Source organism: Eptatretus burgeri, chromosome 2 (genome assembly GCF_056783735.1).
Source record: "Eptatretus burgeri isolate ZD-2024b chromosome 2, Ebu_testis_v1, whole genome shotgun sequence".
Classification (NCBI taxonomy): Eukaryota; Metazoa; Chordata; class Myxini; order Myxiniformes; family Myxinidae; genus Eptatretus; species Eptatretus burgeri.
This window is the reverse complement of record NC_140962.1, coordinates 47,002,991-47,030,400: the sequence shown is the minus strand read 5'-3', so window position 1 is coordinate 47,030,400 and position 27,410 is coordinate 47,002,991. Positions and strand designations below refer to the sequence as shown.

Sequence of the window (27,410 nt, the reverse complement as noted above, 5' to 3'; positions counted from 1 at the left end):
GAGTGCCACCAAACTTTTTATTAATCATTAGAGTCCACTTGAAGAGTCTAGCATGGTGGTTTGCTTTCGTACCAAAAATCCCATGGGACTTATGATGCTCCCTGACTCCATGTCGCCATTTTTCTCAGAGATGGCCAAATGGATTTTGAACAAACTTTCAGAGGTTCATCATTGAGTGCCAGGTTTGTGATTGCACAATATCTTCAGAAAGTATTCACGCCCCTCGACTTTTTCACATTTTGTTGTTACAGCCTGAATTTAAAATGGATTGATCGAATTTTTTTGTCACCAATCGACACATAATACCTCATGATCCATCCATCCATCCATTGGGACCATACTCTGTGCAGAGCGTTGGTGCTGCCTCAGCAGTCTCCTTGGCTATTGGGCACAATCCAGGACGGGTTGCCACTCCGACACAGTATACCAGCATGCTGGCACTCATTTTGCCGACCTCGTAAGGATAATAGGCCGAGTTAACCCCACCTGGTATTAATTCAACAGCTGAGCAGGATTTGAACTCAGGATCCTAGGATCCCAAGCCCACCACCCTAACCATGAAGCTAACACCAGGCATATACCCCAGAATGACAAAGTGAAAAAATGTTTTTGAAATTTTTACAAATTAAAAGTGAAAAGCTGGAATGTCTTGCATAAATAAGTATTCAACCCCCAGTCAATCATTTGGCGAAGTGCCTTTGGCAGCGATTACAGCTTCAAGTCTTCTTGGATATGTCTGTATCAGCTTTGCACATCTGGATTTGGGGATTTTCTCCCATTCTTCTTTGCAGATTTTCTCAAGCTCTGTCAAGTTGGATGGGGAGCACCGGTGAACAGCAATCTTCAAGTCTTTCCACAGATTCTCAATAGGATTCAAGTCTGGGCTTTGGCTCGGCCACTCAAGGACTTTCACATTCTTGTTCTGAAGCCATTCTAGTGTTGCTTTGGCTGTATGTTTGGGGTCAATGTCCTTTTGGAACGTAAATCTTCGCCACAGTCTAAGGTGTTTAGCACTCTGAAGCAGGTTCTCCTCAAGGATTTGCTTGTACTTGGTTCCATTCATTGTTCCCTCGATCCTTACAAGTCTCCCAGTCCCTGCCAGTGAAAAGGATCCCCACAGTATAATGCTGCCACCACCATGCTTCACGGTAGGGATGATGTGAGATGGGTGATGAGCTGTGCTCAGTTTCCACCAGACGTAGCGCTTTGCATTCAGGCCAAAATAGTTAAATTTTCATCTTCTTGAAATTTTCTAATGATGGAGCTCACTGTGATCTTGGGACTTTCAACACTCTAGAAATTGTTTCATACCCTTCCCCAGATCTATGCCTCCTCACAATTATATGTCGGAGTTCTACAGACAGTTCCTGCTCTACCAAGCATCTCTACCTGAGGAACAGACTGCTCTGACACCTGTGGGACCTCATATCGAAAGGTGCGTTTCTTTCTAAATCATGTCCAATCAAATGAATTGGCCACACGTGGACTCTGATAAAGTTGATGAGACATCTCAAGGATAATCAAAGGAAACTGGATGTACCTGAGCTCAATTTGGAGTGTCACAGCAAAGGAGCTGAATACTTATTGATGCAAGACATTTCAGCTTTTCATTTTTCATAAATTTGTAAAAATCTATAAAAACACTTTTTCACTTTGTCATTCTTTGCAGATTTTCTCAAGCTCTGTCAAGTTGGATGGGGAGCATCGGTGAACAGCAATCTTCAAGTCTTTCCACAAATTCTCAATAGGATTCAAGCATTCAATATTGTGTAGATCGGTGACCAAAAAAATTAAATTTAACGACAACGAGAACGAGGCTTTTGGGGAACTGAATGAGTTATGAGATATTTCTGCTTGCCTGCCTTCGTGCATAGCCCGTTTGTCGACCTGCCCATGTGCCTTTGTCTCCTCATCGTCCTATACATCACCTCATCATCCCTCTTGATTGTCCTGCTCGTTATCATCATCGCCTGCTTGTGGCTGCTCCGCACCCATCTTTCCACCCACAACCACCAGAGCCGAGTCCCCTGGTTTTGTCCCTTTCCCGTCTGAGATTGAGTCCAGAGTGAGGCGCCTTAGATTTCCTTAGATCCATTTTTATTCACACGAGCAGAGTACCCGCTCTATGGGCGATCTCATTCCAAGCATGAACACGTTCTTCTGATGCATACCCTTATTTGGCCGGTGTATATAGGCAACTTACAGCACTGTGTAGGCAAAAGAAACATGAAGTTATGTGCAAGAAGCAAAAACATACCGACTGCTTGTAATTCAAAACACCTCACTGCACTGGAAAACGTGGGGACAGGAATACTGGACTGTAAATGGTGGAGACTTGTAATATCCTCCCCACCTGTGGGCGACGCTCCACAATACACATTTACCTGGAGAATTTGTGTCCCTGCCACTCCCCCCCACTTTCCCACGACCACCAGCAAAGATAAAAACACCCCTCTACATTAATTGTGGTCATGCTTGTCCTATGTAGCAAGTCTGGATGGAATCAGGAATCTAGTCAGGTCAGGTTAGATCTGTGACCTGCTACAGGTACCATGTAAACCTGTACTAACGTGTTCCATGGTCGGGTTGTCGGCGACTAAACCGTCTCCCCCACCAGGTTTTCTGGTGAGGAGGGTGTTTGGATATGGACACCCAGCAGGATTAAAAACAAAACCTGTCAAAGGGCGGAGGAGCTCCTTGTGAGCCAACGGCCATCCATATCTAGTGCCAAACTGTGTCTGCGGACGTCCTCCTGCAGTTGGGTTACTTTTTTATTAGGAGGTTGGTGGCAGGATTTGCACTCCGGCCACCGTAAAACCCTTCATTCCGCAAAACGCAAAAATGCAAAAAAATCTGAAAACCCACTCCGTGGGAGTACCTCCTGTGCAGCTTCCCTTCGCAGGGCAGCTCACCGGATGACGGGATTGGGGCAAAGCCTTCGGGACCCCCAATCTTTGATGATAGGAAGGAAACCACGGGGTAACATCCCTGGGTCAGATTGCGGGAGAGTGTCGGAGTGGTGCTGAGGTGTCGTCCACCAGACGGCGGTCTCCTTGGGTTAACCTGAGGCGGTCCCTTCGGGTGGGTGCCTGGAATGTCCTATCCCTAAGAGAGGATGATCACCTGTCTCTGTTATAATCTGAGCTCAAGCGTTTGGACATCGGGATTGCAGCTCTCTCTGAGGTTCGGAGACCGGATTGCGGCGAGATAATGGTGGGTGGTTACACCTACTATTGGTCTGGTCGCTCTGATGGTTACCATACCCAAGGAGTTGCTGTAGCTGTGTGCAATAAGCTGACCCCAATGATAATTGAGGTAACACCGGTCAACAAGCGTATTATGAGATTAAGGATTCGTCACTCCTTAAGGCCCGGTCACACCTTGACGTTTTAGCCAGCGATGGCAACGTATTAAAATGTATGTAAAACGCTGGCTTACGTTGAACTTTTGATGTTTTTTTTTTAAAGATTCGGACGTATTCATAGCGACTTGGTCTTATGTATAACGCATTGGTAATGGACACAGAACGTTTCGTTGTGTTATAGATAACTTATACCAACGAATGCTGAACCTGTTGTCGGCCTACACAACCGATGCCCAACGATAGTCTAACTTAGGCATAGCGCGTTGCACGCATCGCCGATGATGTCGTGACGTAGCCTATTAAAAGGCTGACGCACAACGATTCGAATCATAACTGCCGTAGAAATGGAAGTGTCAACATCGCGGTCACACCTTGGCGATCTTGCCAGCGTATGCCGACTTAAGAAAAATGTGTCTAAAACGTTGGGGCACGTCAAATACGGTATGAGTAAGTTTGGTATACGTGAGTACAACGCTAAAGTACGCTATCATACGTCGTAGTAAGTAGAGTACGTCAAGAAATTTTAAACATGTTCAAAATTTTTGGACGTACTCGGCGTACGACACACGTTCCGCATGCGATGGGGATAAGTTTTACACACGATATGTGGACGCTTACACACGTCCACAAACGCTACTTATAAGCTACTCATAAGTCGAAACACGTCGCGGTAATGTCTTTTTTACGCGAAACTTATTTCTAACTTATGTTTGACGTGCTTTGAACCAATTGTGTACGTAGTCCCAACACACATCGACGTATGTAGACGTATTCCAATGACGTCTTCCGGTCGACAAAAAAAATAAATGAACGTGTTTCTAGCTTACAACTGCCATATAAAGACGTGTTCCCAGCGGTTTCGGGAAATGGTATATAAAAATGGTGTTCATAAAAGGGGAACCCAACAGTGTTTTCGAGTCCTTTTTGAGTCGATGTCCATGTCAGCAGTAACAGTATCAGTATCAGTATCAGTATTAGTATTAGTATTAGTAGTAGTTTATTTATGTTGGCAGTAGTAGGTGAGTGTGAGGGGGAGGGTGTGGGTTATGATGGATCGTCCTTGCGTCCGCGTGTCCACGGGTAGGAGACATCTTTTCACCATTGTTCGAAGTTCTTCGCGGCTAAATTTTTATGGGGCTGTTTCAACAATGAGCTATAGCTTGTTTTTACGATTTAGGTCTATTCATAACGGGTTGGACAAATGCACAATGAACTAATAATGTGCATAGAGCGCTTTGATTACTTATAGATACGATATACCAACGAAGAATTATCGTGAAGCCGGCGTTCATAAACTATGTCCAACGATAGCCTAACTTATCCATATCGTGCGGCAGTTTATCTTTGCCGGTGACATGGGGTTTGCTATTCATAGGCTTTCACTCAACGATTTAAATGGCTGCATCTCCACTATTGAAAGTAGACGCTTGCGCTCAACAATTGGATTTTTTTTACACTCAACGACTTTTAAACGGTACCACTCAACTATTTTCATTGTTTACAATGAACGATTTAAATTGCTGTCACTCGCCTTTGTTTTTTGACGCTGGGGTTTTGAAATTTGAAGCGTTTCTTCTGAACGTGTTAAAACGCTCAAACTCGACTATTTTAAATAGACGCTGCCGATGGACAATTGGAATCATAGCCAAGCTAGACATCGAAGTGTGAACATCCTCGTCATGCCGAAGAAAAGTTTGAAGAATGCTACAAATAAGTGTCCTGGCCGTGGCCGTGGACGCTGACGCAAGGACGATCCATTATACCGATGTCTTTCAGCCTATGAGTAACTTAAAAGTAACGTCTGTCGATGTGTGGCAACGATCGCGTAACGTGCCAACAACACGTTAATCATAGGTTAGAAATAAGTTTCGGGTACGCTAAACATTACCTCGGCGTGTCTCAACTTATGATTAACTTACAAGTAGCATGTGTTGACGTCTGTCAACGATCGCAGACCGTGCATACAACTTGTGGCCAGCGTAGCGGAACGTGCGAGTCATACGCCGGCATACGTCGTGAAATTTCAAGCATGAAAAAATTTGAGGACAACCAAAAAGTACAACGTTTAAAGCCAACGTACAACGACGTATGGCAGTGTTTTTCAGCGTGCTCTCAATGTTATCAAAACTAACCCATAACGTATTCAACGTGTGCCAGCGTTTTAGAAAAAAAAAATTCAAAAATCGGCATCCGTTTGCTAAAACGTCAAGGTGTGACCGGGCCTTTAGGTGTCATTTCCCTGGTCTCTGTTTATGCTCCGACTGAGGCGAGTGATCTCACCGTGAAGGATGCATTCTACGCCACGCTCGAGTCTGTGGTTGATCAGTACCCCAGACGAGATACACTTCTAGTCTTGGGGGATTTCAATGCATCGACTGGAACTGATAGGGATGGTTATGAGGTGTGTGTTGGTCCCCATGGGTCAGGAACTATGAACCAGAATAGCACTAAGTTCCTTGACATTGCAAGAAGTCTTGGACTTAGGGTGGCTGGTTCATGGTTTCAGCGCCCACAAGCTCATCGCTGGACTTGGTATTCCAACGCTGGCGGTGTGGCAAAGGAGATTGACCATGTCCTCATTGACGGTCGTTGGAGGATGATCCAGAACTGCAGGGTCTGCCGGAGTGCTCAGTTCCTCAATACTGACCACAGGCTTGTTGTTGCAACTCTAAAGCTGCACCTTAAATCCTGGAGAATGGTACCATCCCAGCCTAGGCTGGATGTTGGCAAGCTCAGGGATGAGAGAGTAGCTGAGGAGTTTGCGAACAGGCTGAGTGGACACTTAGGGGGTCTGGGTGCTTTGGGGGGTCCTGAAGAGTTGTGGAGTGCCTTCAAGACCACCGTCCTTGATGTTGCCGTTGGATGTCTTGGAACTCACCGCAGGGCAAGGAAGAATTTTGTCTCTCAAGAGACACTGGATACCATTGACCAGAGTCGCAGAGCCAGGCTGAATGGCAGAGCTGAGCTGTTCAGGGAGCTGAGGCGTAAAACTGTACGTGCACTGAGGGTGGACAAGGAGGCCTATGTGCGAGGGATCTGTGAGGGGGTAGAGCATCACCTGTGGACAGGTGATTCTCGTCCCGCTTACAGGGGAATTCGCGCATTGCGTTCATCCAAGCCCATCCCTCGGAGCACTGCAGTTAGAGCAGAGAGTGGTAGGCTCTTGACAGAGGAGTCTGAAGTGAAGGCCCGCTGGGCCGGTTACTTTGAGCGGTTGTACCAGGCTGATCCCCCAGCTGTCGAGTTGGACGTCAAGGGTGTTACAATCCCTGTTGCTGACTCTCGAATCAACTGTGGTCCACCTACGCTTGTGGAAACACGGGCTGCGGTGAACCAGTTGAAACGGGGCAAAGCTCCAGGGATCTGTGGCATCCATGCTGAACTTCTCAAGGCTGGTGGAAATGCTGCACTCGTGTCGTTGCATGCAGTTTTGTGCTCTGCCTGAAACACAGGCATCATCCCAACTGATTGGAAGAGGGGCCTTGTTGTTCCTCTCTGGAAAGGGAAGGGTGATCGCCAAGACTGCAACAACTACCGAGGGGTGACGCTGCTCTCAGTGCCGGGCAAGGTCTTTGCTCGGATAATTCTTGATAGGGTTCGCCACCATCTGCTTGAGCACCAGCGTCCAGAGCAGTCAGGCTTTACACCAAAGAGGTCAACGATTGACCGTATCCTTGCTCTTCGGGTCCTCACCGAACGCAGACGAGAGTTTCGGCAGGGGCTGCTTGCAGCCTATGTTGATCTCTGTAAAGCGTTCGATTCAGTGAATCGGGATGTCCTCTGGAGGATTCTTGGTCTTCGTGGGGTGCCACCAAAACTGATCGATCTGATCTCTGAACTCTACTCTGGTACTGAGAGTGCTGTGAAGTGTGGTGGTACCATCTGTGACTTATTTCCAGTTGTTACTGGAGTTCGTCAGGGGTGTGTACTGGACCCCACACTTTTCAGCACTTGTATGGACTGGATTTTAGGGAGGATGTTGGAGAGATCAAGCTGCGATGCATCGTTTGGGAATGTCAAGATCTCGGACCTTGATTTTGCAGATGATGCAGTCATCTTTGCGGAGACTTTAGATATCCTTTTGGGGGCCCTTGAAGTGCTGAATGAGGAGTCGGAGACGCTGGTATTACGGGTTTCTTGGGTCAAAACTAAGATCCAGGCTTTCAGTGACATCTTGGATGCTGCTGTACTGTCTGTGTCTGTTTGTGGTGAGGATGTTGAGGTCATGGAGAGATTCACTTACCTTGGCAGTGATATTCATGTCTCTGCTGGCTGTGAGTCAGAGGTCAATAGACGTCTGGGTCGGGCCTGGGGAGTCATGGATTCACTGGATCATGGGGTGTGGCGCTGCCGGTCCCTGTGCGGTGCGGTGTTGATTCACGCCTGTGCACCTGTGCGGGAGGACGAAAGTCCGAGTCTTCAGGTCCTTGGTACTTCCAGTCTTGCTCTATGGATGCGAGACTTGGACTCTGACCAAGTATCTGAGACGGAGACTTAATTCCTTTGGTACCAGGTCTCTTCGGAGAATCCTTGGCTATCGCTGGTCGGATTTTGTGTCCAACGAGCGGTTTCTGAGAGAGACTCGGATGAGATTTGTTACCTGCATAGTCCGTGAGCATCAGTTGCGGCTGTATGGACATGTGGCTCGTTTTCCTGACGCTGATCCTGCTCACCAGATTCTCTCAGCGAGGGAGTCTCATGAGTGGAGGAGGCCAGTGGGCCGACCACGTGCCTCGTGGTTGCAGCAGGTTGACCATCATCTCAAGGAGATGGGGATGGGCCTGGCATCTGCCTGGGGGATGGCCAGACGGAGGCCCCTGGAGTACCGGCGGAAAGTGGACGCAGCGACGCGCTGTTCTGGCACATGCTCCCATACCTGACCTGACCTGACCTGACCTGGATGGAATTGGCCACCAACTGTCGGAGGAGTATCGCGACAAACAAACACACAAACACCGGTCCGTGAATTATAGTAAGAAGAAGGGAAGAAAGGGGGAAGTGATTGTGAATTTAACGTTCCGTCTTTATTTACTTTTAACATTGTACTGAACAAATGGGAACAGTAACAACGCAGGCATGATCGGCCGAATTGCCTTCTCATGTGCCAAAGTTTCCTGTGTATATTTGTGAATTGTTGCTAAGAACAGGAAAAAATGGGGAGGGAAGGACAGAGAATTGGTGGTGAGGGTGCAAGAAACTGGAAGTGGGAGATTGAGACGTTGGGAAGGGTGGGGGAGATGGACTTAGGGTTGGAAGGGGAATTGAGAGTACTTGGGGTTTGGGGCAGTTGAGGACTTGAAGAAGAAAGGGGGAGGGGATTAAAGAGTTGGCTTGGGGGAGGGAGGGCAGAGAGGGAACAGAGTTGGGATTGAGGGATTTGAGGTTTTGAAGAAAGGGGGAGGGGAGCACAGAGTTTGGGTGTAGTGGGAGGGGGATTAAGGACATTGGATTGTGTGTGGGTGTGAGAGGGGGGTGGGGGGTTGGGGACCTGAAGTCACATTTTACATTATGCAGAATTTCCATGGGTCCATGATAGTCCCGTTGGGTCTTTTGGGTCCTCAAGGTATTTTGCGTCCTCGTGGTCTTTTAGGTCCTGTGGGTCTTTTGTATACTCTGGTTCTTTTGGGTCTTTTGTGTCCTCTGGGTCTTTTGTATCCCCTGGGTCTTCGGGTATTTGGGGTATTTTGGATCTTTGGTGTCTTCAGGATCTTTGTTGGGTCTTTGGGGTATTTTGGATCTTTGGTGTCTTCAGGATCTTTGGTTGGGTCTTTGGGGTATTTTGGATCTTTGCTGTCTTCAGGATCTTTGGGGGTGATAAAATAAATAAATTGGTGATTAAAACTTGATATTAAAATAAAATATATTAATCCTGAAATAAATGTACTCAAATATGATATGATGTTTACCTTCGCATTCTGCGAAAGGTTATGTTTTGGTCGCTGTGTATTTATTTATTTGTGAATATGTGTGTGTGTGTGTGTGTGTGTGTTTGTTTGTTATTCGCATAACTCAAAAAGTATTAAACCGAATCGCATGAAATTTGGTGGGATGATTGGTTATTATCCAAGGAACATTTGATTAGATTTTGGGAGCGATCGGGTCAAAGGTCAAGGTCATGAAAAGATCAAAATCGTCTTTTTGCCATAGCGAAGTCAATTTTTATCCAATTTGCATGAAACTAATGCCAAAATGTTCAGAATTTAATGCCCGATCTATTGATATGCGACATGACACAATGACGTCATTACTCTTGTTAGCAGTTGGGGGTCAAAGGTCAGGGGGGTCACGACCTTGCGCATGTCGTTTTTTGGTCACAACGCGGTCAATTCTGATCCGATTCACATGAAACCAGCAATAAAATGTTCCCTGTTCTGTTCTGTTCCCTCCCCACACTCATGCCAAGAGCAAAACGGTAGCGGCGGCGAAGGTATATGCTCTCTACGAGTGCCCGTTCTAGTTTAAGTATGTATCCATTTGGAATTAACATAATTATATTTCTCCTCTGTATGGAAAGATCACCTGTATATGAAATGTGTAAACAGGTTGAACTTTGCCAGTGAGTTGAATATAAAGAAGAATTGCCTGTCATGTAGATCTATCTTGAGAATTTTGTATGGAAGACACAAACGAGTTGGAATGTGGACTTAAGAAAATGTACAGGCGCTCTGGTCGCTTCAAGATAATATATATTCCCAGTTTTGGAAGAAGCAGACTGACTTTTAACCTTCATAAGATGGAAACTTGTTTTAATGGCCATTAGAGTTGGCGTTTGATGTCATTCTAGCATTCTGTGTGATTAATATGTCTGGGTTTGAATATGTGTTCCAACCATTTAAGCAGGAGCTGTCAAATAAGACTGAAGGTAAGGTTCACCTGGAAAGACAAGACCGGGTGAACTGGCATCAGCGAGCATCAGAAAATTATTTAATAAACTGTGTCTTACTGGAACCTGTATAAAGACGAAGATTCTCCGATTATGTTGAGAGATCTGGAGTAAATTTGTCTGTCCAGGATCTCCTGTGCTGGCACATATAATCTGTTTGTTTGTTCAATAAATGTTTTAAAATTGTACTGACGTTGTGTGTCTGTATCTACATGGTCTTCTGGGTCTTTTGGGTCCTTGGAGGGGGGGGGGAGTTATTTTGGGTCATCGGCATGTTGGGTGAAGTAGTTCAGGTTACAATTGTGGGTGACATCAGGTCATCTGTCCAACCAATGGGTGAAGAGCAGATGTACTGTACATACATAATCACATACACTTGCTCCATTATATATAGATTGTACATAATTATTTATTAATTGCATTTCTTTCCTTTCCATCCCAACCTGCCGTCGTCTTCTCGCGATCACCATCCCTGGTTCTTTTTATTGGCTTGTGGTTCGGGAATAAACCCATTGGTTTTTAAAAGAGCTAAGGTTCTCGTGTCTCCTCTCACGACCCGAGCGCGCATTGTCCGCCATAATTCGGAACGCCTCCACAGGAGTTTAAGTCAATCGGAACATCACGGTATTTTAACCTATTGCCGTGATGAGCTCGATGTTAGTTGAGCCATTATTACCACAATGTATTGTTGCCTGCACATATTTGGCTTGTGCAGAAAAATACAACAACAACAAAAAAGTCGCACCTCATTTTTAAATGTACAATGAACTCATTAAGGACACACTCATCCAAAGTGCAAAAATATAAAATAAATTCCCACAATTTAGATGAAAAGCATCACAGCAGGAAACAAATGCACACCTTTGCATTGATTGTATCCTGGGGAAATCCAGCTAAAGCAGTTGCCAACCAACCCTCAAGACTCTTTGCAAAGTTCCGGATGGCTTGCGTCAATGCACCTGCAATATTTGGGGGTCAGAGTTTCATTTGTTGCATAGGCACCATTGTTGCACAGCAGCTGATAATAGAGATATGCTGTAATGGTCAAATGCACAATAAACAAATAAAGTAAAATACACAATAAACAAATAAAGTAAAATGCACAATAAATAAAAAGCATGAAATGGACAATATGCAAATTAAGAATCATTCGTACTGGGAATTGGTCGAAGCACGTCTGGGATGAGAACTTCTACAAGAGCTTGGTAGAGAACATAATCACAACTGCGCATCCATTTTAGGATGGGTTCCCACTTGCACAAAACCAGCAGTTTGCACTTGGGCAATCTCTTCTCATATTCACTGTCCCTGTGATCCATGAGGTAAGTAAGATAGGATACAATGCAATCAATGATGAGGTTACAATTTCATCCCTCTGCTGAGACCTCATTGAAAAACTCTTGAACAACTGGCTTTTACTTTTACAGTGAAGAATGATATCTCGAGGACCTCACTGAAAAAGAGTAAAAGCCTGAGCATTTTACCTGTGCTGCTGTATACCCATTCCTCCATCATCCTCTTCTGGGAGGCTGTACCGCCAGAATGTTTGCCAAATGGTCTCGATGAGGCCAAACTGCAGGTTCACTACGATGTCCAGGATGGCCTAGCAAAAAACAAGGATCAGACGGTTCAACTCGAGATGTATGCAACTGCAACATTATTAGCAATACAAAAAAAAAATCCAATTATAACCAACTATAATAATAAAAACTATAATAAATTATAGGACCACATGTTTAAAGCAGACTTGAATTTCATAGCAAAGGTTACACCTTTATATATATTTATTATTTCAAGCAGGCACCCTGAAAACAGCATACGAGTTTGAGATCCAACTTATAGAAAGAAAAACATGACAGGTGTAGTAGACTCTAGTTACAAGGTGCAAAAAGGTCTGCAAACACTCAATAACTGTTGAAATTACAGGTAGGGAGTTCACCAGCATGAGGGATGTGACAAAGGGGAAGTGGTGAAATGGCAGGGAGGAGCAGAAGGATAACAAACCATGATAACGAACCCTTTCGGGAATAAATAGAAGTGTTCTATAACAAAAAGTTTATTAAAATTCTGGGTTCTGAGCCTCATTGTTGTACAAGCCTTAATGTTGTCATGTTGCTGCTTTTACAAAAGGTTCAATAACCTTTTGTAAAACCTTTCTCCACACTGCAGGGTTCTATCGGATGTGAACGTTGGACATTGTTAATAATAACTGAAGACTTTGCAAGATGTTAGTCTTTGGCAAGGTAAAATTTCGGTCACCATGCATGTACCACTCCCCTGGAATGGCTTGTAAAATTCCATTTGAACACGTGGATTTTGAGGAAACGCAATGGCATTTCATTAAAATGAGTGTATTTGGCCAGTCCACTGGCACGCACGTTTGAAGGAAAACAGAACGAAGCAATGGGCTATCCGAATGAGTTTCTCCAAAATATGACGTTTCGAGATACCATGTTCTGAAGGCAATGATAAACCTCATCTGCTCATCTGCATGGCACTCCTCCCTCCAATTTATTATTATTATTTTTTAAAAACTTTATTATATCTTTATTATATTTGCAGGTAACTGTGTTTCCTACCCTTTTCTCTTTCCTCTTTGCTTGTTCGTCCATTCCCTTACTCATTTCGTCTTACTGTTGCCCCACTGCCCCCACAGTCAGTTCTCTTTGCCTTTTTAACCTTAATCACATCACTATTACAGGAGCCTCAATGTTGTAGGGCTGATCCGTGGGTGGGATAGCCTGGAGGAGAACTCTTCTCAGAAGGACGGTAGGGGACCGAAAAGGACTAGAGTGTGAAGAAAAGGCACCAAAAATAAGAGGATGGAGGGCAGACCAGGGGGAAGCTCGAAAAGAAGGGCCGTGGAGCATGGACAAAGGAAGGGGCTCCACAAGGGCTGAATCAAGACACACACCCACGTACAGAGTGGAACTCTCGGGAGAAGAAGTTCACCTTTGGTTTTGTTTCTCTCCTCATTTGGGCTCACTTCATCGCTGATTAGGGAGGAAGGCTGAAATGGGAACACTGTTCCCGAGCTACACCATTGCCCTGTACTCCACGCATCGCCAAAGGAAGTCCTCGTCTGTAATGTTAATGTTTGTTCAAGTGCGTATCTGTGGCACCGAGTGTGGATGAGGATTTGCTCTTTGTTTATTTCCTTGTATACAAGTTTGCATATTCCATTCTCCCTCTTTGTGTCTGTTGATTCACATTGTTTGTTCCAAACTGCTTGTCCCATCCACCTTTTTCCCCATATTCTTGATAAATAAACTTTTATTGGGGTAAGAAATGCGTTCAATCCATCTGCCTCCTACACATGTTGCTGTCAATTTTCTCCCATTTGGGCAATCTTGGGGAATGGTAAAGAGTAGATTAATTAACGTGAACGCAGTGCAGGACCGTTTCGGAAATCTATGGAGCCATGCCCAAGACCTTCAGCGCTGGGGCATAACACGTTAGTGAGCTTCAGACGTGACAATATTTTCCGTGACAACATGTGCACTTTTCCATGCCATAGTGGAGTCGTTTCTTATCTAGTTTGTCATCTTTGCAGCAACTACTCCTGCTGGCATAAGTGCTCTAATCCTCAGGAACTGTGGATCAGTTTTATGATAACCTCTCTTCTCTTCCTTTCACAGGTCCTTCTTGGATGGGCAACTTCCTCTATTTTGGAAAGTTGCAAACCTCACTTCTATCCATAAAAAGGAAACAAAATGGATCATCTCAACTACAGGCTAATCAACCTTCTCTCCATCAAAAGCAAAGTAATGGAGTCCAGCAATGCAGCTGAGTTCAGGCACTCAGGCATTATCTGTTTTCAAACTCGCAAATATCTGAAAACCAGTTTGGCTGCTGACCTGACCATTCCACCTTGAATATGTTACATCTTCTGCCACAGCAGTGCACGGATGCCTAAACTACAAACAAGAGGTTGGGGCAATCTCTCTGGATAATTCTCAAGCAATAGACACTGTCTGGAATCCAACCTCGATTTCTAAGTTGGCTTTATTTTGAGCAATTTCCCCTATGAGCAGAAACAATGAAGTAGCCCTTGATGATTCCCCTATGATCTATCCTTTCAGGTGAGGGTTACATTAAGCAGCCTCATAGGAACTACATTATTATTGAACCAAATCAATGATCCATCTGATTCTCTTGAAAACCACGTTCATCATTTTGCCGATTTGTCCACCCTATGTAGAATGATACATCACTCTTGTGAAAGGCTGGTCACTGCTGAATCCATTTATTCAGACCTGGATAAGATAAGCCTAGTGTTGGCTTAATGGTTAGAGTGGCGGAATTGGGATCCGAGGGTCCTGAGTTTGAATCCTGCTTGGCCATCAAATTTATACCAATTGGGGTTGACTCAGCCTGTCATGCTTCTGAGGTCGGTGAAATGAGTGCCAGCTTGCTGGGATGATTGAGCCATTTGAGTATCCTGCGTCAGAGTGGCAACCCGTCCAGGATTGTGCCTGTTTGCCCAGGAAACTGCTTAGGCAGCACCGACGCTCTGTACAGAGTATGGTCCCAATGGATGGATGGATAACATAAGCCACTAGTCAGATTGTTGAAACATGGTATTCAATTCCGGCAAGTCATGTACTCTCACACTATTTCTTCACAATGATGAGCAACTGAACTATCCAATCCACTTTTGACTTTTGGATAGAGGTACAGCCGGAAGAGGTACAGCCCCTGAAGCTCCTTGGCCTTACAAACTGCCTTTCATGGGAGGGTCATATTCCCAAACTAGCAATAAAGTCTAGAGTCACCATCTGGGTATTTTATGGAGAGCTCAGGCATTTCTGAGCCCCTTATGAAGAATGGCTCCCCCACTCTGGGCTACTATTCCTGATTCCCATCTTGCTCCTCTTGTGAAGGTCAAAAGCAAGGCCTTCGGCACCAGTGGAATCTCATGGCAGGAGGTAGATTCTCAAGTAATGTCACTTGCCCACTGGCAGCAAATTGGTGGGCACTCTATTTTATACAAAATTACATCTGACCTTGCTCCTCCTGACACTCTGCCCTCCTCTGCCATCTTGGGTCACACATGTTCCTCAAGAAACCCTCACCTGTTCACCCTCCAAAGTCCAGGCTGGTTACCCACTTGCACTCATTCTTCCCATTATTCTCCTGACTGTGGAATACCTAGTCTCCCTTTGTCTGTATTGTCCTCCTCACTTCATTCTTTCAAATGTACTGCCCAACACTACCACAAGCACCCATCCTTGCACATCCATGATCTTTTCTACATACCCCATTTCTTTCCCATTCCGTCCTCTCCAGGCCATTGTTACTCATTTTTCTGTAATTCCGTGTATGTCCGTCATCACCTCCATACCTCTTAGTAGTTTGTAAACCTGCTGACCTTCTGTTGTTCAGCTCATGAGCCTAAACCTTTGTAGATTAAAAAAAAACTGAATGAAGGTGTATTTGTTGAACTAAAAGCCATGTGATACTCTGTCAGAAGAGTAAGCAGAAAATTTACAAAATGTTTTACAAGCCGAGGAGGAAAAAGATGGGGGGTTGGTGGTGTGGAAGGAAATGGTGAGCAGAGTGTGAGCTATGGCAAAAGTACACCCTACTTGAGAATGGCCATTTTGCTTTTTTTTTTCCCCCTCCCTGATAAATATGAGGCGTGAGAGAAAACAAGAAAGGTTTTTTTTTTTTTTTTTTTTAAATCGGGTTATCTTGGCAGACCTCGGTGTGACTAACGGATTAAAAACAGCCAATCAAACAGGTGTTACAGCAGACTAGATGCGTCATCAGCAGTGAGCGTTCATCCCCTTTGTCCACATTGTGTTTCATCCTCAGCTGATAGTCAGGCGACTCAGCCTGGGTGAGGTTGAGTTTGCGTGTGATTCCCCTTCCAGGCCATGAATTCATGAATTAACAATTGATCAGTGTCATCAAATTATCAAAGGACTCCATGCAACCAAACAGAACTACTCCTCTTAACGTGAGCCATGCAATTTACATGATGGAAATCCAAAAACGGGACCCCAAAACTACACTCTGCTTTGCAGAACCTGATGGAATGAGAAAATGCCTTAAGTTACAAACCTATGTGACCATTCATCATCATCTATTTTTTGGGCGAGTGCAAACTGAAATTTCGGTAGTTGGAGGTCAGCTAAAAATTTAATCTTCAGCTTAAAAATTTCACAGATTAGCATATGATCGAACATTCACTCACGATTTAAAAACAAAAAAACAACACTACATTGATCAACAATTTCCATATAGGTCTGTGATAAATTATCATCACAGAACACTTGGATCGGCTCTCAAACTGAAACTATTATGTCGTTGTCAATCGTATAAAAGTACATTAATATCTCTTTTTGTCCTTGTCCTGCACGAGGTTTGCGTCTAAGCTACTCCATGAGCCTTACTTAGATCAATGTTGAAAATAAAAAGAAGTAGCAATGGCACTTGGTGCTTCAAGGTTCAGATTTGAAGTTCTCACCTCACAGTGCTCGCGATAGAGTGTTTGAAGGGAGTGAACATGATCTGGAGATGTTCCCTCGGGGTAAGGTGCTTCACCCAGATCCACTTCGGCAAATTGAGGAAGAGCACGTGATGCATCTGCAGAGATGGCAGTTTAAGGCCATAAGTGTCAATGCCAGAAATCAGTAACAACATAGAATATATAATAATGCTTGGCACACAATTTTCAATGAGATGGTTGATAAACCATACTTTTGTGGAGAATATCAGTGAAGCATTACCAGCCTGTATTGATACAATTGATTTATGAAAATATCTGCCAAACTTAACATCAAATTAACAAACTACCAACAGCTACACAGTGTGCTGCCATACCCAAAAACTGCTGGTGCTGCTGTGTTTGGGCCACAAGGTTTTGTTCAGCAGAAGTCTGCCCGCCCATGTTAGAACCGTCACCAATTCCATCAGATTTCTGTGGGGGTTTGAACCTGAGCAGTACGCCATGGAAAAGGTTCATCAGAAAAATGTCGGATGAATTGAGGTATCACGTGACTTGCCAGATGGCACTTAGATATAACTTGAAAAGGAACTTATTATATTAGGTTATAAACGTGAATTGAAATGAGAGAAAAATTAGGAATCATAGGATTGCAGGACAGTATCACAGAAAACGTGAGATATAAACAGACATCATCTAACACTAAATTTTGGCATTTTTGTGTGTTATAACACTTTATAACAATATCCCCCTTCCGCCACATGGCGGGGGATAAAAAGGGAAAGATTATAGTACTCTGAATTCCAACAAAAACAAGAGCTGGAGGACACAGTGAATTGTAAAAATTAGAAACACAACAATGTTCCATGTCTATCATTCCCCCCCCCCCCCAAGGAGCATTTCATTTTCACCGCGACAAGCCAAAAAGTGCTGCAGGGGATTGGCATCAGTGATGACAGAATTTGGCGTTGCAAGTCATTTTTGTGTTGTTTGGCCTACCGTGCTGCTCACCTCTGCTTGTGGATGAGCGGCTGCTGTCTCAAAGCAGAGTGCTGGTGGTCATCCTGCATGCGGTTGAGAACTGATGATGCCTTGATGCGGATTCCATAGTAGTGGTATTTGGAATTACCACTGTGGGTTTGTAGTGGGGAAATAGGAGATGAAACAACAGCCATATTTACCTTTAATTCAGGCAAGTCTCCAGACACATTACTTAAATCAGAAATGCTTTCAAAACCACCTTCATTTCCCAACCTCCACAGATAAATGCCCATCATTTAGTTACATTTGCCCTCCAAAAAGTACATCGAATTAGACAAGGCTTTAAAAATATACACCACAAGGCAAGTCCTCATCAAGGATACATCCCCAAACCAGATCTTAAAATGGGATGTGTACAATTTACACTGAAATAACTAAATAAGTTAAATTGATAAAAGGTAAAAGGAATCTAAATAAAAAAAATAATTCAGGTGATAAGTCAGCTGAGGTGATGGAAAAATGGATATAAATAAATAAATAATTCAAAGCTATGTGTTGCTTGTGGAGCTGGCAAAGTATTAAAATTAAATAAATAAATCAAAGCTGTGTGGTGGTTGTGCTGATTGTATAGCAGTGCATATAAATAAATAAGAATTCTTCAAAAAATATCTAAACCTGTACAATTCTTTCCCACAATCTCTTTTTGTACACTGTCCCTCCCCGGCGATGACGCATACCAGAAGGGCGTACTCAGTTTTCACTCCATTTGCTTGTTTGTTTATTTGTTTGTCCGGGCGATATCTCAGCCATCCTTTGAGCTCGGAAGCTGAAATTTAATTATTATCGATTTGTTAATTATTTATTTTATTTCTCATCTGGGCAATATCTCAGGCACCTTTTGAGCAAGGAAGTTAATATTTGGACACGACAATGACCAAGTGATTTGGCTATAAAAAGGGTATTCTTGATTTATTGATTAATCAATTAATTAGTCATTTTTTAATTAAATTCATTTTCAAAAAGTTACAGATTTGGATGAAACAGTGGGGGTTGAAGTATGCTATGAGCCAATTAAGAAATTATTTTACGATTATTATTTTATTTATTTTAATTACGCAATTAATCAATTTAAATGCTATTTTGCACTCTGGGTGATGTGGGATGATCCTGCCAAATGTCTTTATCCTTTCATCTCTCTTTCATTCACAAAGTTTATTTAGGCTGGTGTGGAAATTTTATGATTTTAATTGCTATTAATTACAAGCATTATTGATGATTGGTCCTCCTTTTAAGTAGGGTTTCCTGTTTGGATCATTCATGTTCAATAAATATTCATTCACTCATTCGTGTATCATACTCCATACAGTGCATAGTTTCTGGTGAAGCAGTTTCTCTGGGAAGGGTTGTAACCATTGATGGGTCGCCAGTAAGTCGGGGCAGGAATTCGGAATCGGAAGGATGGATCACACATTGATACCTTGCCCTGCTTGTGAAACACCAGTATGACAGTTTATATCTGGGACAAGATCTAAACCCAGGGAAGACAGCTCAGAGGTGATGTGTCTCCCTCCAGACTATACTGCCACCTGTCATCCACAAAAATATATTACGAAAGGAGCGCACCTGACCCTATGACATGGTGCTGATGTCATGTGCACAAATTATGCCGACACATCACCTCCAAACTTGCGTAGCAACCGGGTGAAACTCAAGTGTTTGCAGAATAAGATTTAAAACCCCTACAAGTAAATGAAAGCAGAGTTGTCGATCCAGATTTCACTCTTGTTAGAGTTCATCAGGACAACATACTGTTAAATTGTTTAATCATGACCGTACTAAGCTCGTTAATAAACACAAATTGAACCCCCTAACTTGATGAGGCAGCAGTGCACAGATCGAGTCCCATCACAGCACCTGCTGCACAATCTCTTAGTCACAAGTGTCATCTGTACAAGCAAGTGCAAGTGTGAAATTAGGGGTTTTTGGTGTGTGTGTGTGTGTGTGTGTGTGTGTGTGTGTGTGTGTGTGTGTGTGTGTGTGTGTGTGTGTGTGTGTGTGTACAGTGCCTATAGCAAGTCTACACCCCCTTTCTCAATTTTCACCTTTTGTTGCCTTATATCCTGGAATTAAATTGCATTAAATCCACCTTTAAGGTGTACTTTTTCTTCCTATATTTACACATCGTAACCCAAATTTCAGAAAATTAATTAAAAGTACAAAACTAAACAAGAAAAAGAGCAATCAGAGATTGCAAACCCTCGCCAGGACTTCTTTTGAGTGGTGTATTCTTATAGGTTTCAGGGTAAATCCAATATGGCTGCAAAGCCATGTGACCTATGACATTATATGTGTGACCCTTTTGTTCCTCATGGATAGGCCTATGACATGACATGGTCATATGTGTTGTTTCGCCTCGACCTTTTCAGCCATTTCAGAGAAGATTTTTGAAGGATTTTAAAAGAAACAAAAAAACAATATGGCTGCCGAATCACGTGACCGATCACGTCATCAAAAATGTTTGTGGACCATTTTATCCAGAGATAACCCTCAATTTTTTTTATACTGATCGGATGTAGCATTCTATATATGCAATTATGACGTCGTAACGAATGCACCTATGACGTCATAAAAATACCACACTCGTTCCCCATGAGGAGTACTTGCTAAGTGGTTATTGTACACCAACAGCTTTGGCAACACTTGTGTGAAGTTTCCCCTCGATTTGTCCAGTCGTTCTGGAGAAGAAGATGTTTTATAGGTTTTAGGGTAAATTGAATATGGCTGCCAAACCATGTGACCAGAGACATCATGTGTGTGAACTTTTTCTTCCTCATGGACAGGTGGTCAAATGTGTAAAGTTCTGCCTCAATATGTCCAGCCATTTCAGAGAAGATTTTTGAAAGTTAAAAAACAATATAGCTGCCGAATCACATAACCAACGGCATCATCAAAACAACATTTTGTGGACCATTTTATCCCAAGATGACCCTCAAATATTTTCATACTGATCCGATGTGGCATTCTACATATGCAATTATGCAATTACGACGTTATAATGAGGGCACCTATGACGTCGTCAAAAAAAAAAATCACACATTCCCCATGAGGAGCACTTGCTATGTGCCAAGTTTCAATTTTTCCTTGGTGGGGTTTCAGAGATACAAAGGTACAAAGTTTTTCCAATATGGCTGCCACACCACGTGACCTATGACATCATAATTATCATTAAAACATTCTGCATGAGTCGTCGCAGCAATGGTGAAAATTTTGTCTCAATCCGACAAGCGGTTACGGAGAAAAACACTAAAGTTATGTGTGGACAAACAAACAAACAAAGAAACCCTCTCCGAATCCTTCGGCGAGGGAAATATCTTGGTTGGATGAGGGTCCACCCTCCCTGAGTTAATACTTAATGGAAGCCAATTTGACAGCAATTACAGCTGTGAGTCTGTTGGGATACTTCTCCACCAACTTTACACACCTTGATTGGGCAATATTTTCCCATTCTTCTGTACAAAACTGTTCAAGCTCAGTCAATTTGCATGGGGAGCGTTGATGCACAGCACTATTCAAGTCATGCCATAGATTTTCGATTGGATTTAGGTCAGGGTTCTGACTGGCCCACTCAAGGACGTTCATCTTTTTGTTCCTCAGCCACTCCAGTGTAGCTTTGGCTGTGTGCTTTGGGTCACTGTCATACTGAAAGGTGAACTTCCGTCCTAATGTCACCTTTCTTGCAGAGAGCAGCAGGTTTTCCTCTTGGGTTTTTCTGCATTTTGCTCCATCAATTTTCCCTTCGATCTTGACAGGTGCCCCAGTCACTGCTGATGAGAAACATTCCCATAACACGATGCTGCCATCACCATGCTTCACAGGTGGTGATGGTGTTCTTTGGGTGATGTGCTGTGTTGGTTTTGCACCAAACATCACGTTTTGCATTTCGGCCAAAAAGTTCCATCTTGGTTTCGTCAGACCACAAAACTTTTTGCCACATGGCTTCAGAATCTTCGTAGTGGTTTTTTTGCATACCTGAAATAGGACTCAAGTTGGGCTTTTTTGAGCAATGGCTTCCTTCTAGCCACCCTACCGTGCAGCCAAGACTTGTGGAGTGCTTGGGATATTGTTGTCACTTGCACACAGTGACCAGTATTGACCATAAAGTCCTGTAGCTCTTTCAAAGTTGCCGTTGGCATGTTGGTGGCCTCTCTAATCCATCTACTCCTTGCTAGGTCATCGAGTTTGGAAGAATGGCCTGATCTGGGCAGAGTCTTGGTGGTACTGTACTCCTTCCACTTCTTTATGATTGTCTTGACTCTGCTCCAAGGGATATTCAAGGCCCTTGACATATTTGTTTACCCATCCCCTGATCTGTGCCTTTCCACAACTTTATCCCGGAGGCCTTTTGAAATTTCCTTGGTGCTAATAGTTGAATCTTTGCTGTGAAATGCACTACTCAACAGAGGAAACCCACAGTAACAGCTGTTTATATTCTGAAATAATCAGAATCACTACAGTTTGATACAGATGGAAGCCAATTAAATTGGTGTGTGATTGTGAAGGTGATTTGTTGCACCTGATATAATTTACAAATACTATTATAAGTGGGGTGGACACTTACTGTATCCATCCAAGATATTCTAGTATTGTATTTCAAATTAATTTGGTGAAATTTGTAGAATTTGTTTTTCACTTGGAAGTTGTGAGTTACGATGTGTAAATAAAGGTGGAAAAAAAGTCTGATTTAATGCAACTTAATTCCAGGCAGGCCATACGGCAACAAAAGGTGAAAATTTTGAAAGGGTGTGTACTTTTTATAGGCAGTGTGTGTGTGTGTGCATATATATATATATATATATATATATATATATATATATATATATATATATATATATATATTCATATATATATGCATATATATATACATATATATATACATATATATATATATATATATATATATATATATACATATATACATATATACATATATATATATATATATATATATATATATATATATACATATATATATATATATATATATATATACATATATACATATATATATACATATATATATATATACATATATATATATATATATATATATATATATATATATATATATATATATATATATATATACATATATATATATATATATATATATATATATATATATATATATATATATATATATATATATATATATATATATATATATATATATATATATATATATATATATATATATATATATATATATATATATATATATATATATATATATATATATATATATATATATATATATATATATATATATATATATATATATATATATATATATATATATATATATATATATATATATATATATATATATATATATATATATATATATATATATATATATATATATATATATATATATATACATATATATATATATATATATATATATATATATATATATATATATATATATATATATATATATATATATATATATATATATATATATATATATATATATATATATATATATATATATATATATATATATATATATATATATATATATATATATATATATATATATATATATATATATATATATATATATATATATATATATATACATATATATATATATATATATATATATATATATATATATATATATATATATATATATATATATATATATATATATATATATATATATATATATATATATATATATACATACATATATATACATACATATATATACATACATATATATATATATATATATACATATATATATACATATATATATACATATATATATATATATATATACATACATACATACAAGCCTGGTGTTGGCGCAGTGGTTAGGGCAGTGGCTTGGGATCCAAAAGGTCCTGAGTTCAAGCCCCGTTGGGCCACTGAATTAATACACCAGGGGGTTGACTCAGCCTGTCATCCTTCCGAGGTCGGCGAAATGAGTGCCAGTACGCTGGGCCGGTGTATACCCCGGTTAAATACCATATCCGGTGTACCATATCCCTGTGTCGTAAGAGGCGACCAGGGTTGCGTCAGGAAGGGCATCCGGCGTAAAACATGTGCCAAATCACTATGCGGATCATACGGATGATCCGCTGTGGCGACCCCTAACGGGAGCAGCCGGAAGAAGAAGAAGAAGATATATATACATATATATACATATATACATATATATAAATATATACATAAATATATATATAAATATATACATAAATAAATATATATACATGTATTATATATATATATATATATATATATATATATATATACATGTATTATATATATATATATATATATATATATATATATATATAAAAGGGTGGTCCACAAATATTTTTTCTGGATTTCCCGTGTCCACAAGGCTTGATTTTGTCCACTACCACTATGGATTTATTCTACAAAATTTCATGGCGATTGGTGTATAACTAGGGGTCGCTCAGAAAGTCAACTTTTGACCAAAACATCAAAAAACATTCGAGAATATTGGATTTTTTGTTTCAAACACTTTATTATTCCACAAGTTTCATAAAAAGATGCAGCACACTGCACTCTGCACTACAACACTGTCATAACACATGTCACATTTCTCTGTCCGTTATCCTGTCATCGGCCTAGTTCATCAAAAGGGTCTTTGATGGCTCAGGAAGGGCCTTGCGATGGTTCGAAACAAGTCTGAGTAGGTATTGTTTCTGTTCCTCGTCTTTCGTGAATGTCTCGTTGTACTGCTGAACGAGTCGGATACCGCGCTCGGCAGTGTCGTTTACGACTTTCAGCCTCCTATATGCCTGCTGGAGCTCTGTGTAGCAGGGATGGCTCTCCCACTCGTTTGGCGCTACCTTCAGGAATTTGGAGGCCTTTTCATGGCTTTTTTCACCCAGCAGGGAGAAGAAGGTCATCGTTCGTTCTGTAACCAATCCTGGGATTTGTTCAGGCCCCGCAATCATGTCTGATGGAGGAATTGGTCGATGGTACTCGACAGCTTTTGGTCTGGACAAATTGGTGACCATCTTCGACTTCGTCTCCTCGGTCACGCGATCGTCGAAGAAGGCGAACCCCACCAAGTGTTCCGACAGGTACCACAGGTGGTTCGAGAATGTTTTAACTGTCTTGTCTGATAATTTCCGATCCGGGTAACGTTTTAGCTAATTCATGAACTGGATGTCGTTATAAGGAGCCTGGACCCCAATGGGTGCCTCGTTCCAATATTTTACGTACGCCAGGCTCACAAACAAGGCAAAGTCCAGAATATTCTTGCTTTCCTTTTTTGTCAGTCTGAATTGATGGCGGAACAAGTAAATTTTTATAGCATATATTCCTTCAGCCATCCATCGAGCGTGATGCATCGCTCCTGGAGCCCGGAATCTGAAGGATCCGCCATCCGCATCGCCACCTAGGAATAGGAGAGATATCTTCAGCAATTCCAGGTAATCGTCCCTCGGTTGTTGTTGGGTGATTGCTATCGGTAAATAATCCAACATCTCCACTCGCAGCTCTGCGAGTACTGGATCATCAAAAACCGTACACACGTCGTACTGGTTATGATCCAAGTCTGCCCATTTCTTCTGGAAGCGTTTGAACAGAAGATCGTCGGGGCCAGAAGTTCCACCGAATGTGCAGGCATTGGCATGCGACAGAACTATTTCATGCATGTGGTGTCTACATGCAACCCACACGATTTCTTTCTCCATGTAGTTCTCTAGTCTGATGCAAACGCCTCGATATAGGCCGGTATTGCTGCTCATAGTATCAAAGACAATGCCATGAACCTGATCTTTGACTCCCCATATTTCAATGCAATCAATGCAAGCAGTTGCTTGCTGTTCGCCTGTTCCACTGGTTGCTGTTGGGACACCCAATAGCTTCTCTTTTCCGTTACCAGTAACCAGCACCGTGATATGGTTGACATTTTTCTTTGAGCCATCAATATCTGGTAAGAGTTTACCATCCCAGTGGAGAAGAAGAGGTCCTTTCAGGGAGAAGTCGTCTTCCTCGGCGGCAGCTGCTTCTCTACGTCCCTCCATACGCGAACCTCGTACAGAGCTCCGTGATAGGGTGATGTCGCCGATATCATGACCGAGGGCCTTGGCGACAGCTCCGGCCACGAACACAGCCCCGCGATCTGGCAAGTTCACGCGATCCAGCGCTGCTACAACATCCGGAGATCGGAAAATGTTCTTTGGTTTGGGATTGGATGAAGTAGCCGAATGAGCTTCTGTTTTACTACAGCCAGGGGTCTCTGATGACGTTGAGGGAGCTATATATTCATCCTCCGGACTTTAAGATACAGATTCACCTGACGTAGACGATAGCAGTTCGCTTTCAGTTACCTTCAGCTTGCGGCTTTCCCTTGCAGTGTAATGTTGCCGAGCTAAGTCTTCATTTTCGTCTCTTTTTCGTTTATTTTCCTCTCGAGAGTGGGTGACTAAATCAGCTCCAGCCATGCTACTAGAGAACACACTCTCTCGCTGACGCTCCAGGAAGTCACGGTCGGCACTGATCACTATTTCCGACAATGCATTGGCTGTCACTACGTCGAATAACTCCTCCAGGTCTGAGAGAAATAGATCATTGTTCATTTCACCAGTGTCGTTGTCCCTTTTGCGATTTTTCTTTAGTTTTAGATATCTCTCGTGGAGCTTTTTCAGCTTACGTATGCATGCATCCGGACGTTGCGTGGGCAATCTCGCTCTACTCCACACCTCAATCACTTCACAACACGTGATTCTATAACTCTCAGCAGGAGTCTTTTTCTCGGTAACATGGTGGAATTGTAAGAGGCGTAGAACATCCAGTCCACGTGGCAATCTTCCGGCAGAAAGCTGTGATATCGATGCTCCCATTAGCCAGCTTTCGGAAGAAGAATGGTGTCCTGGCTTCAACGCCATCACTCAACCAAAGCCAAAGAAATTGAAAGAAATGATGGACCAAAAAATATCACATGATCAGCACAATATATTATTGAAGAGTGCGGCTGCTCGAGACACGCGAGTCTAAAACCAACCACCCTCACCGTTCCCGCTCGTGCTGCCACCCCCTTCCATCGCTGTAACGGAAGCACCACTACACTGCTGGTTTGGCAGGGGGGGGGGGCAAGCAGGACTACCAACAATCCATCTCAAAATGATGCAAATTTCACTCATCAGCCAAAAATCCTCATCTTTGAGCGACCGCTAAACGTTATCGTAGGACCACACCAATTCACAGGCAAATAAGGATATCATAGTGAACAAAAACAAGCCACGTGGAAGGAACATTCAGACAACTTTATATTTTTCATATTGATCATGGACCACCCTAATATATATATATATATATATATATATATATATATATATATATATATATATATATATATATATATATATATATATATATATATATATATATATATAAAAGAGGGTGTCCCAAAAGTCACCTAGGGATTTAGAAATTAAATAACATTCTGTTTTTAAATAATTTGTTTTTCTTTTCTTTTCAGAATTTAGATTAACATTTGGAAATTACGCATGGAAAAATTCACAACTGAACAAAGAACCAAAATCGTGGAATTTTATTTTAAATTTCATCAATCAATTATTCTCACCCAAAGAGCATACTGCCGACACTTCAATGCCAGAAAACCACCTTCAGATTTCATGATTCGTCGGATTGATTCAACGTTTTCAGCAATATGGGTG

At 41.9% G+C, this 27,410-nt stretch overlaps 1 protein-coding gene and 1 long non-coding RNA gene across 10 annotated transcripts in view; one reads left to right on the top strand and one right to left on the bottom strand.

Annotated features, from left to right (window-relative positions):
- Window positions 1–3,554, top strand: part of LOC147031977 (uncharacterized) — an 84,938-nt gene extending 81,384 nt beyond the window's left edge. Inside the window, exons 3-4 of the long non-coding RNA XR_015051047.1 lie at window positions 1,322–1,435; window positions 1,670–3,554. This is a non-coding gene — a long non-coding RNA (uncharacterized LOC147031977). The remainder of the gene's footprint in view (window positions 1–1,321; window positions 1,436–1,669) is intronic.
- Window positions 1–27,410, bottom strand: part of LOC147031974 (transcription factor RFX3-like) — a 248,527-nt gene that overhangs the window by 64,920 nt on the left and 156,197 nt on the right. For all 9 annotated transcript variants that reach the window (XR_015050987.1, XM_085853483.1, XM_085853487.1 and 6 more), the window contains 6 exons: window positions 17,710–17,829; window positions 17,076–17,188; window positions 16,720–16,838; window positions 11,732–11,850; window positions 11,404–11,555; window positions 11,109–11,206 (listed from right to left, as the gene is read on the bottom strand). Coding sequence is in view for 8 of the 9 variants with exons in the window: in XM_085853483.1 (XP_085709609.1) it covers window positions 11,109–11,206; window positions 11,404–11,555; window positions 11,732–11,850; window positions 16,720–16,838; window positions 17,076–17,188; window positions 17,710–17,829 (721 nt within the window). In the remaining variant the exon portion in view is untranslated. The remainder of the gene's footprint in view (window positions 1–11,108; window positions 11,207–11,403; window positions 11,556–11,731; window positions 11,851–16,719; window positions 16,839–17,075; window positions 17,189–17,709; window positions 17,830–27,410) is intronic.